The following is a 16,562-nucleotide window of genomic DNA, read 5'->3' on the forward strand; positions in this document are numbered from 1 at the left end:
TCTCTCATTCAAAAACCTTTAGAGGAAAAGTTTCTTTTTTTGCACATAAACCCTTTTCTTTATTTGCCAAATGTAAATAAATTTGAGCCAACAATGGAAACATTAGGAAAGCTTCTCAATGTTCCATGCATGGATGGCTTTCATATACTCTGCCAAATGCATCACGTTTCCTCGTGAGATATTGCATTTCATTGATTGCATAATTCAGTAATCAGGGTCAATTGGGAGTTAAATTTTGAAGAGCTAAGTTTATAACCTTTAATCAACTCTCTATAACAAGCAATACCGTGGAGAGAAAATGGCAAAAATTATGTGAAATTGCAGAAAATGTCTCAATGCAGAGGTACAAGATGAGAAATATCGGAAAGAGTGAAATTTCCTTAAATTAAAATTGAATGATTTTGAAATTTCCACAAGACAAGCCAATATTGGTTACCCTTAATCCCAATCAAATTTATTGCTTTAATTAATTTATTCCAATTTCTCACGAATCGATTTGTAAAGACAAAATGTTCAATGATAGGTACATCTCTCTGTATAAAAATGATGAAAGTCATTTTAAATACCTATAGGACTCTCTTTGTTGCTTTCTATTTCAGGCGTAATTAATCATACGTATATTTTGGTTGAAAATTTGATTATTTCGTATGGCTTGAGGGAAAGAAAATTCTAGCATGTTGAGAAAAATTGTCAAGGCATGGGAAATACAGTGACAAATTTGAGCATCATCTGCTCCAAAATTTCTCTTGAAACAACCTTTTCACCGAGAAAGTTTGGGGCAAATTTAAATTTATTTTAAAGTTTTCCTTTTTTACACTGAAGTAAAGTAAATCTCTTTTCTAAAATTGAAGGAAAACAGAATAAATATCGTGCAATATATGTGAGAGCTTTTCTCATATTGCATTTGCAATTTGCAGAATCCTATATGTGAATTTAATTAAATGAGGAGGAAAATCCTTCTGGAGGAAAATTCAATGAAAATCGCCAACTCACCACATGGCAGAAAAACATCTCTCTTCCGCAATCAATAGAAACACGTTCTGTGAGTTTAAGTGAAAGTATACACAATTAAAATCCACTTAATTTCTATAGGGATATTCTTCTTCTTGGCACGTTAATTCACTTTGTGAGTATACTATATCCCTATGGTAGACACGACAAATTTACTGAGAGTGATTCCTTTGCAGGTGAATGAACAACACTGAAACGGAAATCGTTCCACCATCAAGTATTTATATGGTCTATCTCGAGGTACTTCTTAATTTTCCCTTCGTACAATATTCGCAACTGATGCTGAGATGAGAGGAGGAAAAGAATTTGGTAGACACCGACACCTCTAAAGTGCGTGGGATTCATTTTGGGACCACGCTTTGAAATTAAATTAATTCACACGCCAAACCATCCACAGTGTGGCGAGAAATTTAATTACAGAGGGATGTTTTTTTGTTCATTCGAAAGGTTGGTTTTTAGATGTAGTGGATTTAGTTGAGATTCATGTGTGGTGCACACGCAGAACACAAAATCGAGGGTAAAAAAGGTATCGCAATTAAGCAGAGAGTATTTGTTAAATTGACTGTAATGAATATAGGAGGATTTATTAAACTTTGTCTCGTTGTATGAATATAAAACAGGAAGCAGAGCAAAAGATGGAAAAATAAATAAAAAAAAAACTGGAAAATTATAGCTAGTGCAAAAAATTTGAATGGAGATGAAAAATTTTTAATTAGTGGAAATAGGGAAGAAAAACTATATATATTTAAAAAAAATTGCACGCAAAAATTTCAGTGAAAATTTTGAAATTTGAGCAGAAATTTTAATTAACCCAAATATGCCAAAAATTCTTTTGTAATTTTCAAACTATATGATGGTCTATTAAAAAAAATCAATTGCAAAAGTATTTTCCTGAAAATATGTGACAGGATCCAAAAGCTTTTTCCTTTTTTTTTATCTCCTGCAGTCGTCTTTTGTGAAAATAAAGATTTTATGCTTTGATAGAAGCGAGAAGTCTGGCATCTGAAATAACGAGTTTAAATTTGGAAACTCGGGCATAGAAACAAATATAATTTAATTTCAACGTTGACGTGAATTTTTGTATGGAAAAATACGAAAAATATATAACCCAAATATATGCCAAAGATATTCAATTTATTGCATCGTTGCTTACACATTTTACCATTTACAATATCGCTGAATTCTTGAGGAATTCTTTCACGTCAGAAAAAAGGTTACAGTAACAGAGAAAAAGGTGAAAGAGACTCAGGTGGAGGAGAAATTAAATAGTGCGGAAGTAATGCAAGGGTCTCATTATTTGCTGTTTAACTCGAATTACTTTCATTTTCTCCTATAGACGTTTGCACCCGCACGGCCCGTTAGTATTTAACTCATCATATTGCTCAATCGATTTAAATTCTTTACAAATTCCTGCATTTTCCTCACAAAAGACACATTCTGCATCACTTGCAGAAGTGGGTGAACTAATATAACAAGAAAAGAGAGCACCTTAATCCCGAACAGGTGCTTCTAAATTGAATTTCCATCAAAAAGTTTTTCCGGAAATTCAAAGCTTCTCTTAAGAACTCTGTTCATTTATTGGGCAAATGGAGAAGAAAAAAATATTTTAACTTATTCATTAGGTTTTGGAGAAGTTCAACAACAACGTACTAACTACATTTCACAGCAAAATAAATCAACAGAGTCCTATCGATTTTCCCGGAATTCACTCTTGAATTTGTCAGTAAGTGCATCTTTACAGAACATTTCGCTATAAATAGTTAAATACCTAATGTGTGTAGTGTATTGAGTTAAAGCTACAAAAATCTTTATACGGAAAATTCTGTAAATACTTATGGAAAGTTATTTATGTTAAGTGGATTTATCATTGTAGAAAAAGCATAAAAAGTATTCTATTTTAATGTTTGATCTATTTTCATCAACACCACGATATTTAAATCGTTAAAGAGTTCATGTAATAGCTCGAAGCGTTTAAAACTTTATTCTAAAATCTCCATAAAAAAGTATTTATTTCTTATTTTCCCAGCTAAAAAAAAAATCTGTATCAAGAGGAGCTTTTGTGTGATAAGGCCGTTAGAAAGCTCTTGAACTGTAACGTACTGAAATTCAAAGGAAATTCGTAATATAGATTTTTTAATCTTTTTTTTCTCTTTAACTTGAAAACTTTTAACGAATTTTTAGAAGCATTAAAAGTGATTTAAAATTAATTTTAATTTTACATAATTTTCATTTTTTTCATGTGGCGGGAAAATCGGGAAAACGAGCGTCATCTGTTTTATTGAAAATACAACATCATTTTCCACAAAGCGGTAAAACTGAGACTACAAGATTTAGTAGAGTTTTTCGCGTTTTTTGAAGGCTTTCTGTGGAAAAGACGTGAAAAACTACATTGTAAGGGTTGGAAATTTACAGGAAAACTATCAGAGAATGCGGAAAATCACGGATAAAACTGAGAAATTATGAAAATTAGCGAAAAAGAAGATAATCTGGATAGATATTCACAGTTGGACAATCGCCAGACATGTCGTAAGAAAATCACCAGCCCATGTTCAACACATAGGAAAAGCGTTTTATTGGGATTGAGAGAATCTGTCAAGTTTGAAAAATCAAGTTGGGAGAATTGTGTTTTATTGATTAAATCCGGGGGTTTGTGCCATTTTTTGTGGATTTCGCGAAGGAAGCTCACAAGTGGATTACACGGCGATTAGTGGAGCATCTCAGCATCCTGGATCTCCTCGCCACACCGTAGAAAATCCTTCCTGTCTGAAGCATTCCAGCTCATCTCCAACTCCTTGATGTAAGTTTTGGTGGACAAAAGATTCGATTTTTGCGATAATCGATTGCCCCCGAATTGTGCCAATTTATTTATGTTTAATTACATAATCACCCGTCAGTCTTATCACACCAAGGCGGTGTGTAGATAGCAAAATTGTCCAATTGATGATACCAAATCAATAGCGGCAGAACTTTGTTCCTAAAAAGCTCTGTGGTGTATTTTTGCAGATATATATTTCGGTCTTCAAGTTACCCACCGGAAACGAGAATGTCATCCAATCCTAGCCAGCAGCAAGCACAAGTGGCAGTGCAGCCCCCGGAAAAGAAGCAATTCGCGTGAGTTGTCATACTTATATTTTACAAAATATCTAATGTAGGATGTTGGGCACAAAAAGTAGTAAATTCCAAATGAAAGTGACCCCGTCCTTGAGGACAAATTACATAATTCCGTCTCGTTTTGAGTCTCGGACGCGTGCTCCACACGCCAAGTTGACTACAAAGCTTCCACCAAATATCATCTCGCGAGATATTAACCCGCGATGTCATGGCAACAAAGAGTTTTTCCAATATCGCGATCACACAGCGACAACAAAAAAGTGAATGTTGATTTATCTCATTCAGCAGCTCTATAAATTGATTGTGTACGCTCCAGTCTACTCATTGACATTCCCATGATAATTACTTCTGAATATTGTGGAGTGTTGCAAACAATTTATTGTCTCTTTTGTGCGATAGCAAAAGGGAAAATTGATAACATCGACAAGCACTCGAAATTGGGAGCGCATAGCTCATGCCTCTCAGCACACAGATCCGGACAATTTGTGGAAAAATTTCTATGCATTGAGCCAAATTGAGGGATTCAGTGAAATTTGAGAGGAAGAAGAGCTTAAGACGCTCAAGACAGACCATTCGCTCAGATATCGCTTCTTTGATAAGAATGGAGGTCATTGCCATTAAATAATTTGTGACCTCAGAGCAGAGATCGACGGGTGTTTAATTCTCATAAAATTATGCTGATCGCAGCAAAATCTCCTCTTCTGTTTAGCTAAAATATTAAATGAAAGACATTGGAATGCTTTAGAGGCTTGGGAGGGAATCACATGATTTTGTAAAATGAATCTTAAAAGCATCATTGAATATGATAATGAAGAGAACAAACTTGTTGTTGCCAGCAATCACCCACACAGATAATATAATCAATTACACCTTGCAATTGGAAAATACTTTGCAAGCTTTTTAGGGGAGATTGTGGTCAAGAGATTCATTTAATAACCAAAAATCTCTTTCTTTTATGAAATATTCAAAAATTCTTCTCTTTTTTTTATAATCATCTAAAAGAAAATTGCAAGGAAAATCATATTCTGTTGATTATCTTGAGTTTTATTATGTGTAATGTGTACAGTGTTTTAAGAAAAGTTTCTTGACAATTTCAAGTTTTCAGTGAATATCCAGTTGTTTAGCCAATTTCCCTCCTTATGTAGGATCCTCATCGTTATCCTCTTAAATAGAACTAATAGAAAAAATCCTCTTTAAATAAGAAATAATTTTTCCAAGCAATTCTGTGCCTCTCGGTAAATAAAACATAAGCTGAGAGCATGATTAGTGCTTTAACCCCTTATCTTTTTTATCATCATCATCTCACGAAATGTATTATAAATTAAAGAAAAAGAAAATCTGTATAAATAAAGCATTTTTGTGAGTTCGCATAAAACGCAATTTCATCGTAAATTGCCCAAAAGAAAAGAAATGAAATCACCTGAATAAATTGTTTGATCAATGAACTTGCATGCGCATGCATTTCATTCTTATCTCAACCCGATGTCAATGAAAAATTCTTGTGAACTTGTGCTCATGAAATGTTTGTCTCGTCTGGGATGTTGCAAACATTCGAGTCTTGTTAGCCCCGTGTCGCATAATATGAATTTCTGGCTTTGCGCCAAACTCGCGCGACTTTCCACACATTTCCCGGGATTTTATTTATAAACTTTTATGCGTCTCTAAGGTGTACGAGGGATTGTATGTTTTATGTTGGCAATGCTTCACCTTTTGTAGACTCCTGCCAAAGATTGTAAATGGTGGGATTGCTGGAATTATTGGGGTTTCGTGTGTCTTCCCCCTGGATTTGGTGAAGACTCGCCTGCAGAATCAACAGGTTGGCCCAAATGGGGAGCGTATGTACAAATCAATGTAAGGATGAATTTGTGTGGTATTAGGTCTTCAGGGGGTGATTTAGTTGATTGGTCCCTCCACCCTTGTTGTAGGTTTGACTGCTTCAAGAAGACATACCGAGCAGAAGGTTATTTTGGAATGTATAGAGGTAGCGCTGTTAACATATTGCTAATAACCCCGGAGAAGGCCATCAAATTGGCCGCTAATGACTTCTTCCGTCATCACCTCACAACTAAGACGGGGGAATTGCCCGTTGTGCGTCAGATGGCGGCTGGTGGTCTCGCGGGTCTCTGCCAGATTATCATTACAACCCCCATGGAGTTGCTGAAGATTCAAATGCAAGACGCCGGGAGGGTAGCAGCGCAAGCAAAAGCATCCGGAAAGACCGTACCCAAGACATCAGCTACAAAACTAGCCCTGGATCTGTTCCGTGAAAAGGGTGTGATGGGCTTGTACAAAGGTATTGGGGCCACAATGCTGCGGGATGTCTCCTTCTCCATCGTCTACTTCCCACTCTTTGCCACCCTCAACAATTTGGGTCCCAGGAAGAATGATGGATCAGGTGAAGCGGTATTCTGGTGTTCCTTCCTCTCAGGATGTGCTGCGGGTTCCATGGCAGCTCTCTTTGTGAATCCCTTTGATGTGATCAAGACGAGACTCCAAGCAATCAAAAAGGCCGAAGGGGAGGTCGCATTTAATGGCATCAGCGATGCAATTCTGTAAGATTTCCCTCGTAAAGAAAAATTCCTCAAATTTTCTCATTATCTGTGATTTTTTCCCTTCTTGTTGTAGGAAAACTTTCAAGAATGAAGGTGTGACGGCATTTTTCAAGGGTGGTCTCTGCCGTATGATTGTGATTGCACCACTCTTTGGTATTGCACAGATGGTGTACTTCCTGGGCGTAGCAGAAGCCATCCTCGGCATTAAACCCGCTGCCCATTAATTTTTCTCCATTTCAAGAGCACCAGCAAAAATGAATGAAAACAGCCCAAATACTCCCGAATCTTCACAGAATGTCACACAATATGGTGAGAGTTAGAAAAAAAACCAGCAAACTAATGATCAATTAATTAGGCCACAAATTGACTCATGGACTGTAAAACAGTTCTCCGTAAATGAGGGTGGGATGTTGACAATAAAAAATGAAAATAAAATTATGAATTTTAAAAAATGAAGTGTAAAATGTAAAGTGTATGTTACATAAAATTGCTTATAAGTATGAGACTTTCATAAAACATAAGAGAGACAATATATCAATGAAAGTCTTGTCCAATACTAAATAGTTTAAAATGAAAAGCAAACAAATATGTGTCTCAAAAAGAAAAACTCTTTTGTTCATATTGTAAATTAAATAGATTTATAATTTATTCGCCACGAAATGTACTGATAGAATGTATGATGAGTTTGCATCAGTGAGTTGTTTATAGAAAATCTTTGTTCAAAAAAAAAGAAAGAAATACATTTATTGTGTCAATTAATGCGTGTTTTTATGTGCAAACATTGGGATTTCCAGCATTATCCGTTGTCACTTTTCCGCCAGGACTTACCTGAATCAGCACCAACTCGTACGTCACGATTGTTCCAGTAATCTAATATTGAGATGAGAAACTTTATTCAATGATTAATAAGCTGAACTGTTTTGTAAATAAGCTTTTAAACAAACGACTAATCAGCATTTTTTAGCATTCAGTCATAATACAGAACTACAAACTTTGCCGTCATGCCTTATCAATTGAAGATTAACTTTTTTTCTATGCTCAAAGTGAGTGATGCAACATAAATAGTCATAATGCAATTTTTTTTTAAGCTAATTGGGACATTTTTTCTTCTCTATTTTGTAGAATTATTTGTGCTATTTTTTCTATACAAAATGTTTTCATTGAATTGAAAGTTTATTTTAGAGATTTTGTAAAAGGAATTCTATTTTTAAACAGAGGTTTATTCATTGATGATTTTTATCAAGTTTTTATGATTCATGCATTGATAAATAAGGAACAATGATGACGAAATTGTTTGCATTTTTTTTAGATAAATCTTTATCGGCTTTGTCAACAAATTTTAAGAAAAATTGGCAAGTCCCTTTGACGATTTCTTATTCTTCTTTGACTCTATATAAGATTATGCTAAGCTTGATTATTAATTTCTCGAATAAAGAGAGTTTTCTGTTTTTTTTTTTCTTATTCGCTAAATTTTTGTTATTATTCTACTATCTATCTTCAAATTGGTTTTTAAATCAATCACAAAAAAATATTTAGCTAAATTTGTTTATTTCGTAAAGTTAAAGAACTTTGCTTAAAAAAATTAAAATAGTTTCGCTTTTTATCAGAAGTTGAGTTAAAAGAAAAAGAACTTTACCTTTAGAATCAACTTCCTGGTGAGACGAAAGAATTTCTTGCCCGTTAGAGAGACAGTTTCATTTGTGACCTCTTCCAGGAATCTCTCAGTCTCCTTCGTTAGCCCCGTAGTTGGGATTGATCGTATGATTTGAGCTGGTCTCCTGGATTGATCGTGAATCTTTGAGGAGTACAGGGAGACCCCAAAAGTCCTTGCTATGAGGAAAATGAGGGAGAACCAGAAATAGATGGCTTGTAGGTAGTTGTCCATGGGACTGAAAGATGTGATCAAAATTGTAGGATTAGACTAATTTGGGAATATTGAATGGGATTGAAAGGATCTCACTTGAGACTGTGCAAAAGTTGGACACAAACAAAGTAGAGATTGTTGAGGTAGGACAAGAAAATGAGATTTGTAATGACTTTGTCGACTTCCTGAACAAGAGCTGAGACTTGCTGGTAGTGATTGCGCTGGGATGTCCAGAAAATGTCGCTCATTATCCTTCCACGAGCCTGCTCAATCTTTGCGTTGACCTGCTTGAATCGCGTTGTTAGGGCAATGCTGATGGAGATGATGAAGAGATCCATGAAATTCCACACAAAAGTACAATAGAAGTTGATAATGTAGCCAAACCAGCCTAGGAGGGGATGATAGGGCAAAACCCTGAAGAGATGTGGTAGTGATTCATGGAAATAGAGCTCAAGATAGGTAGTTTGAGCTCCTTTTGTTCCCTTGCATCGGTAAGCTTTCTCAATGTTAGCTGCAATTGAGAGCCCGTGCTCAATGGCAGCGATGACGAGAAGAGTAGTCACCAGCTGATGCAAACGTGTCCTCAGCGACCTCCTGCCACAGAGATGTTCCGTCTGTGGGAGATTCTTCTCAACAGAGTGCCAATAGGCCATTAGTTCTGGCCATTTCCTGGCAATTCCGACAAAAATGAGAATAGCACAAAAGTTGTAGAGATAGAAGAAAACCGAGACGATGGTGCCAAAGGTCAGGGAATCCTCGAGAAATTTCAATGTTGCAATAATTGTCATAAAACCCACAATTGCAATCACAACGACAGAGTACAGCATCACCAGAGAGAACCACTTAAAGTGCAAATCCATCAGAGAATCCCCAAAAACTCCATTTACGGGAATGAGGGAAAATAGCCTGGCGGCCGTGAAAAGGGGTCGCATTGCTCGAAAAGTGGAGCCATTGTGACCACCACGGTAGGCAAGAAAATCCTTCGCAATCCACGTTTTCTGCTCCATGACTGAGCACTCTTGGGCTAAAGGGTGGTCCTTTTAAAAGGGTGGTAATTTTATGTTAATTCATTGTGTATCTGTGTATTTCAGTATTCACGGCCGAAAATTGGTTTACAAATTAGCTTCATTAATCAGGGAAATTTATATGCGTCAATTGGGGGAGAGATAGACTTTATAGGTAGGATTTATTGAGCATAACTCTCATATAGGACAGGAATTCTCTGAAAACTTGGTCCTCACGACCAATGTGAACTGTCTCGAAGTCGCAATCCATCTCCACAATAAGATACGGACCATTCGTATCAATCTCCGGCGTGACAATAAGCTCAAATCCGAGGGCTTTTGCCAGGAGGAATGCCTTCTCCTCATCTGGCTCATTCATCTGTAGCACAGCTATTGCATTGGCATACTTCTGTGGCTCAACGTTCACGAAGAAATTGTGCCTGTCCGCAAGTTTAACACCCGGAAGGACTTTTGCATCGGAATTCTTCCATTCGCGGTAGCTCTTGAACAATCCATCTGTTCTCTCCTGCTCATGGTCCATGGCATCAGCTACGCGGACGAGAACCTTCTTGTCATCCGGATACATCTGCTGGATGAGGTCAATCATTTCCTTCGCCACCAGCTGCTTGGCACCCTTCTTCGTGGAATGTGTTGCAGTTTTCTGCATCTTGGCTACTTCGCACTTGAACGTGAAGGATGGAGCATGGGATGGTCCACAGGCATCCACCTGCACAAATTGCGCTATGGGGAAATTCCTGCTCACACAGATGTCCAGGAGTGTGCCAACGTAGTCTGTTTCAGCAACCTTCTTAAAAGGAACCACGTACGTTTCCGAGTCGTTCTCTATAAGTGCTAACAAATTACTGGCTGCCAGGTGCTTTGCTTCCTGCTTCGATCGAGCACTGCCTACCGCTACCACATCAAGAGCCTGAAATCATTACCCAATTATCTCTGTAATTTAAATTGTAATAAAAATCTTTAAAATTTGTAACATTTACCTCAACTTGAATTGTAAAAACTTTTTCTTCTCCACTGGGAATTTCTTGATAAATTGGAACATTCCTCTTTTCCTTAACACACTTTTCCTGCAAAATTGTTACAGGAGTTTTTGTAGGAGTTTTTTGGGCCATTTTTAGTTTAAGGAAAATGCGGGGAAATACCGAAAATAATGAAAAATTTAGGATTGTATCGTATCCTGTGTTGATGTTTTGAGCTTTTCTTTTACACCACGGCGCTGGGAGCAAACATCGACTTTTATATTAGGTTGTCTCATAAAATTTAAAATTTAAAGAATAGTCGTTATTGTCGTTATGGTCGTTATGTGTTAAAATTTAATTTATCAGTTTCATTAGCACATATTTTTATTTTAAGCTTAAGCAATATACTTTAAATAAACTGAAGCCGAGTTCTTAGGGTTTTGTAAGACATCAATCATTTTTAATTATTAAAAAACGTGATTTTATCTTTGAGAAGAATCTGAGTTCTTACTTCCGCGTTCTTTCAGCTGAATTCTCGACATTGCCACGTATATGGAATACCAACTCTTGACAGAAGATTTGTTGAACTGGAACGTGTGTTGTTTGGTGAAAAATAGCTTGAAAAAAATGACCTTTTTCCTAAGAAATCGTGTTCAATAATGTACAATTATCTTTTAAACATTGATCACGTTCAGGCGCGCGGGAAGACAGTGTACGGCTGAGTGCGAAGAAGGCACGGGGTGATAATTTTGTGTCATCAGAGTTGTCTCCCGGAAGATGCAAAGACTCCTAAAAATTTTGTGATTGCGGAATTTTTTGTGATTGAGCCACTGATATTTTGTGATAATTATGCTTAAATTGAATAGGGATCATATATCACTGCTGCTCCCGGATTCCTCTGGAACCCAGGGACGGAGGAGCCTTAGACGGGTATTGATTTCCGTACCCTTTAACTGGGAAGTCGTGACTTATCACGCAATTGCCTATTTTTTTTTACAGACGTGGAATCAGCTCTCTCGTTTTCAGCGCAATGTAATCTTCACTGTGTTGCTGGCATTCCTCATAATGACTGTTGTTCTATACTCGGGTTTGGGAGAATCAAAAGCTGAGCGCAAGAGCACACGGAGGGAGCAGCGGGAAGCAGAAAAGTCTGGAAGGGAAGAAGTTGGTGCCATTGAGGTGATTCTTCGGCCGCCAGATGACGTGGAAGAAGCGGCTGAGGTGCAGGATGAGCGAACACAGCAAGGAGAAAATCCACCGACAGCGCCCAAAGCGCCACATGAGGAGGGGCCAAAGATTTTTGCGGGACCTCAGAATGAACGACAGAGAGCTGTTGTGGCGGCTTTTCAGCACGCCTGGACAAACTATCGAACATACGCATGGGGCCATGATAATCTCAAACCCCTATCACAGGGCCACCATGATTGGTTTGGACTGGGACTCACCATTGTTGATGCCCTCGATACAATGTACATCATGAATTTGCAAAAGGAATTCGAAGAGGCACGAAATTGGGTTGAAAATGGGCTCTCCTTTGAAGTTAATCGTGATGTGAACCTATTTGAGGTGACAATTCGCGTCCTGGGAGGGCTGCTGAGTACATATCACCTTAGTGGAGATCAAATGTTCCTCGTAAAGGCAGCTGACTTGGGCAATCGACTTCTTCCTTGCTTCGAGTCACAATCTGGAATCCCCTATTCTGACGTCAATTTAGCCACACTTAGGGCTCATTCACCAAAATGGTCACCCGATAGCTCTACCAGCGAAGTAACGACAATTCAGCTTGAATTTAGGGATCTCTCTAGGTGTACTGGAGATGAAATTTACGAAACGGTGGCACACAAAGTCAACGAGAAAATTCATAGTCTGGAAAAGCGGCATGGTCTTGTACCAATTTTTATTAATGCCAACACTGGGATGTTTCGAACATTTTCAACGATTTCTCTAGGAGCCAGGGCAGATTCGTACTACGAATACCTCCTAAAGCAGTGGCTACAAATGGGCAAAAAGCCTGATGATTTTCTCATTGAAGACTACAGTGTGGCTATTGAGGGTGTTCTCAGTGAGTTAGTACGAGAGACTCCTAATGAGCACCACGTCTACATTGGAGAGCTAATCAATGGGAAGGAATTTAAACCAAAAATGGATCATTTGACATGCTATTTCCCCGGAACGCTGCTTTTGGGCTACAAGAATGGTATGCCACAAAGTCATTTGAAGTTGGCACAGGATCTTCTTGAGACGTGCTTCCAAACTTACATGAAGCAGCCCACGCAGCTTGCACCTGAGATAACATATTTTAATCTCCATGGAGAGAGTGAGAATGATATCTACGTGAAGAGCAATGATGCCCATAATCTCCTCCGACCTGAATTTATCGAGAGTCTTTACTACTTCTACGCAATCACCGGGAATAAGACGTACCAGGATATGGGATGGACGATTTTTAATGCCTTCGAGAGGCACACACGTGTAAAGAATGGTTACACATCCATAGGAAATGTAAAGAATATCCTTAACACTCGCCCACGAGATATGATGGAGAGCTTCTTCCTCGGTGAGACTCTTAAATATTTCTACCTTCTCTTCAGTGACGATCGTAATGAGATTGATCTTGATCGGTACGTTTTTAATTCAGAAGCACATCCCCTCCCTATTCGAAGTCACTGAACCCCCCAAAGGTAGTACCCAAAAAGAACCCTTGACGATTTTATATAAATGATTAATGTTGTTTAGGAAACTTAAAGAAAAAATTGTTGTATATTTGTACACATCAAGGGCTACGACGAACGGAAAAGTTGTTAAATCAAAATAGACAAGCCTTTAGCTCACAATGTAGCTATTTCATCTGGCACGCTAATTCATGTCAAAGATTTTACGAAATTTTTAATTTTAGATATTTTTATTTTATAGTGTAACTCAAAGGGAAATGTGTACGGAGTTGTGTGAAAATTGCAATGCTAAAAGAAAATTAGGAATAATTTAATTTTTATAGTTCATTGTGTTCGCATAAAATTGAAAATAATAATAAGACATTAATTAAAAGAATTTAAAATTCTTAATCGTTTAGTAAGTTGTAAAATTTTAGGAAAAAAAAATATAGCGCTTTGACAGAATCTCTGCTGGATTTAGAAAATGCGATATCACAGTTTTTTTAAGCATTAGATTTCAAAAAAAAAAAAAATATACAGTCCCACCGTAATTTTCGAACACCTTTAAAAAATATATCAAATTCTCATACCAAAAAATACTAATTTTTCGATTTACTAAACATGTTTATATTTTTAAGATGGATTTTATTTTCAAAACTAATTTTCTACCTCTAAAGCTGCCACTGATTTTGTAATTTGTAAGATCTCTCACAGTATTATTCATTCCTTTCAATTCAAGGATTCAGAAAAAATAAAACTAGATACACTGAGAAATTAGCTAATGTACACACATCGACTAGAACTACTAAATATACCTTTAATTCTGGAATACTCGAAAAAAAAAGTTCTTTAATAAAAACGGATAGAACCGGCGTAATGTATATGTTAATTAATTCTCCACAGATGTATGTAAATTTATGCTAAACGACACCAGCAATTTACATACTTTATTATCTTTTTTAATAACAAAATGGAATTGAGTTGAGTTTCAATGCAATATTTAATTTAACAATAAAGTTTTCTGCAAACAAAATGTATAAAATTAAATTATTCAATTTTTCTTTTAACATGGCATTGCAATTTCTCCTTCGTACCGAAACAAAATTGTTGTAGGAAAATTATTAAAGATTACAAAATACTAGTCTGTAATAAATTAATAAAAATAATGTAGAAAAAAATTTCTGTCAATACAGTCGTGCTCTCGTGGTAGGACCGTCGTCAAAATGACTTCTCCGCGGTAAAACGGCTTCAGAATGAGGAATTTTGCCTTCGCAGTGGGACAATTAGTATCCTACCTTTCCAATAGTACTAATTGTCCCACTGCGAAGGCAAAATACTTCATTCTGAAGCCGTTTTACCGCGGAGAAGTCATTTTGACGACGGTCCTACCACGAGAGCACGACTGTAATGGAATTCAAAATCAACAGAAATTCCTATTTATTGTAATTAATCGTAAAAAAAATATCCATGATGTGAAAAAATGATTTCACATAAAGGGTTTCATGTAATTGAATGTTTTTGTGATTTTTTGGGGAGGACCACACAAATTATTGTATGTATAGGTAAATGCATTATCCTTGTATATATAAAGTTCTATTATAAATTAATCTTTTTCGAGAGTTTCAATTGGATCATATATTGCGATGAGAGCATGGTTGTTTCTATGTATGTTTATAATGAGAAAAAATAATTGCTCAATTAGTTGGATACCTATTTAATTTTTTCGAGAGGTACGTGTTTTAAAATCTGCGTCTGATGTGCTCGTAAAAATGTCTGCAAATAATGGCGATATATAACTTTTCTGTTCTTTTCACTTCCTTCCGGGAGTTTAGGTCACAGTATCCATTTAAAATGTTTTTGAAAACTTTGTATATTCTGTTATTAACTTTCCAAACAACATTTTCCTGCTTTAACTTTTTAGTTAAATTTAAACACAAAAATATGATTTTCTTAACAAAGATTAATTTCAATTTATGTTGATATTCTTATGAAATTTCAAGGAATTCAATAAAAATTCAAATAGGCAATAAAAATATGCAAATCTCTATTCAGAGGCATTTTTACGATATATTTGCATAGCTTTGAGTGCTTGGAAAGCTTCAAATTCTTTTTTTTTTAGTATGAAAATTCAATGCTAAATGGTTCAGTTTTGGCTTGTTTAGTGAAACATGGCAAATTAAACCACCATTTACATTCAACTTTGAACACTTTATCTGAATTCTGAGTATTACTCCCGGGAAATTGATAAACTTTCAAATTATGTTTTCTAAACAGATAACAGTGCCAAGCAATGATTGATACTTTAATCATTCGTCACACAAAAAAATATCTGAATTGAAAATTACTGAGAATAAACTAATTGGAGCTTTGAACCTTAAAAATGAGCTTTTCCGCATAAAATTCACATTCGAATTTTCCATAGTCTAACTCTAGAACAAAGAGATAAATTTTAATTGGAATACTATGTACGTATATGTATGTGGGATTAGAGGACATTCCCTCACAATCACAATGTATGTACAAGCTTATGGAAAAGCTGTATAGATGGGATATTAGGAGAGCACAATAATGCGCTTGATGGGGAATATAATTCACGTTTTATGTGAAGAAAATTGTTTGCAATTTAAAAGCCTCTCTCTTTATGTTTGAAAATGATTTTTTTTCCAGAAATGTCAAATGGATGAAAATCTGTATTGAAACTACCGATTATACATTCAATGATATAATTTTATTGTTCTCTTGTACATTTAAAATCTCTGTATTTCCACACAATTGAATATTTTTCTTTTTCCAAAATATAATCTTTGAGTTATACGATGAAAATATCGATTAACACAGTTTGCTCATAAATCACACATTTTCTTTCACTGTGGAATAAAGGGTGGGTCAATAAACAACGATTAAACACTTTTATATTTTTCAGCAACATTTTGAACATAAATAAACATTTAATAAACACCAGAATATTAGTTTTTTTTTCACACTTTTACCTCATAAATCTCTCTTGATTTAAAGCTCTGAAGAGAATTTTTTTTTTCTAGAATAAATATTCTTTTTAAGTCTAAAAATTTCAAATTCAGACTATTGCTGAAAATATTCTCTCTTAGAAGTGAATTGGAAAATTGTTGTGCAGCAAGAAATTTTCTTTATTTAAAAAGAAAACTTCTATGAAGTAATATTTTCAGCATAAGTCTGTATAGCAAAATTAGGATCTTTCTTATCTCTAAAACACTAAACAGACGTGAAAATCGTCTCTAATTTTGATATAATTTGAGGGATAAAACTCTCCCATGAGTCAGAGAGTAACATTGAAAGGATTGCTGTGAGACGGTTTGGGTCAGTGAGATAACTTTGGAGATGGCGAAGATGAAGTACATATCAGAGACCCAAGC

At 35.9% G+C, this 16,562-nt stretch overlaps 7 protein-coding genes across 8 annotated transcripts in view; 2 read left to right on the forward strand and 5 right to left on the reverse strand.

Annotated features, from left to right (window-relative positions):
- Positions 1-16,562, reverse strand: part of LOC129790073 (luciferin sulfotransferase-like) — a 767,385-nt gene that overhangs the window by 192,522 nt on the left and 558,301 nt on the right. The gene's annotated exons all lie outside the window — the stretch shown is intronic.
- LOC129788207 (probable Rho GTPase-activating protein CG5521) overlaps positions 1-16,562 on the reverse strand; it is a 626,970-nt gene that overhangs the window by 192,522 nt on the left and 417,886 nt on the right. The gene's annotated exons all lie outside the window — the stretch shown is intronic.
- Positions 1-16,562, reverse strand: part of LOC129788331 (tolloid-like protein 2) — a 606,934-nt gene that overhangs the window by 192,522 nt on the left and 397,850 nt on the right. The gene's annotated exons all lie outside the window — the stretch shown is intronic.
- Positions 3,563-7,433, forward strand: LOC129790065 (mitochondrial glutamate carrier 1-like). The gene is made up of 5 exons (XM_055827267.1): positions 3,563-3,808; positions 4,015-4,122; positions 5,839-5,973; positions 6,048-6,674; positions 6,748-7,433. Exons 2-5 carry the CDS (start codon positions 4,055-4,057, stop codon positions 6,896-6,898), a joined length of 981 nt encoding a protein of 326 aa, XP_055683242.1. The 5' UTR covers positions 3,563-3,808; positions 4,015-4,054; the 3' UTR covers positions 6,899-7,433.
- Positions 7,435-9,553, reverse strand: LOC129789810 (gustatory receptor for sugar taste 64f). Its single transcript, XM_055826853.1, has 3 exons — positions 8,635-9,553; positions 8,311-8,563; positions 7,435-7,544 (listed from the first exon to the last, which is right to left on the reverse strand). Exons 1-3 carry the CDS (start codon positions 9,543-9,545, stop codon positions 7,443-7,445), a joined length of 1,266 nt encoding a protein of 421 aa, XP_055682828.1. The 5' UTR covers positions 9,546-9,553; the 3' UTR covers positions 7,435-7,442.
- On the reverse strand, positions 9,594-10,766 carry LOC129790132 (RISC-loading complex subunit tarbp2). The gene is made up of 2 exons (XM_055827431.1): positions 10,541-10,766; positions 9,594-10,470 (listed from the first exon to the last, which is right to left on the reverse strand). Exons 1-2 carry the CDS (start codon positions 10,670-10,672, stop codon positions 9,712-9,714), a joined length of 891 nt encoding a protein of 296 aa, XP_055683406.1. The 5' UTR covers positions 10,673-10,766; the 3' UTR covers positions 9,594-9,711.
- LOC129789348 (endoplasmic reticulum mannosyl-oligosaccharide 1,2-alpha-mannosidase) lies at positions 11,052-14,042 on the forward strand. The gene is made up of 2 exons (XM_055826128.1): positions 11,052-11,449; positions 11,519-14,042. Exons 1-2 carry the CDS (start codon positions 11,369-11,371, stop codon positions 13,187-13,189), a joined length of 1,752 nt encoding a protein of 583 aa, XP_055682103.1. The 5' UTR covers positions 11,052-11,368; the 3' UTR covers positions 13,190-14,042.

The sequence above is a fragment of the Lutzomyia longipalpis genome, chromosome 1 (genome assembly GCF_024334085.1).
Source record: "Lutzomyia longipalpis isolate SR_M1_2022 chromosome 1, ASM2433408v1".
Lineage (NCBI taxonomy): Eukaryota > Metazoa > Arthropoda > Insecta > Diptera > Psychodidae > Lutzomyia > Lutzomyia longipalpis.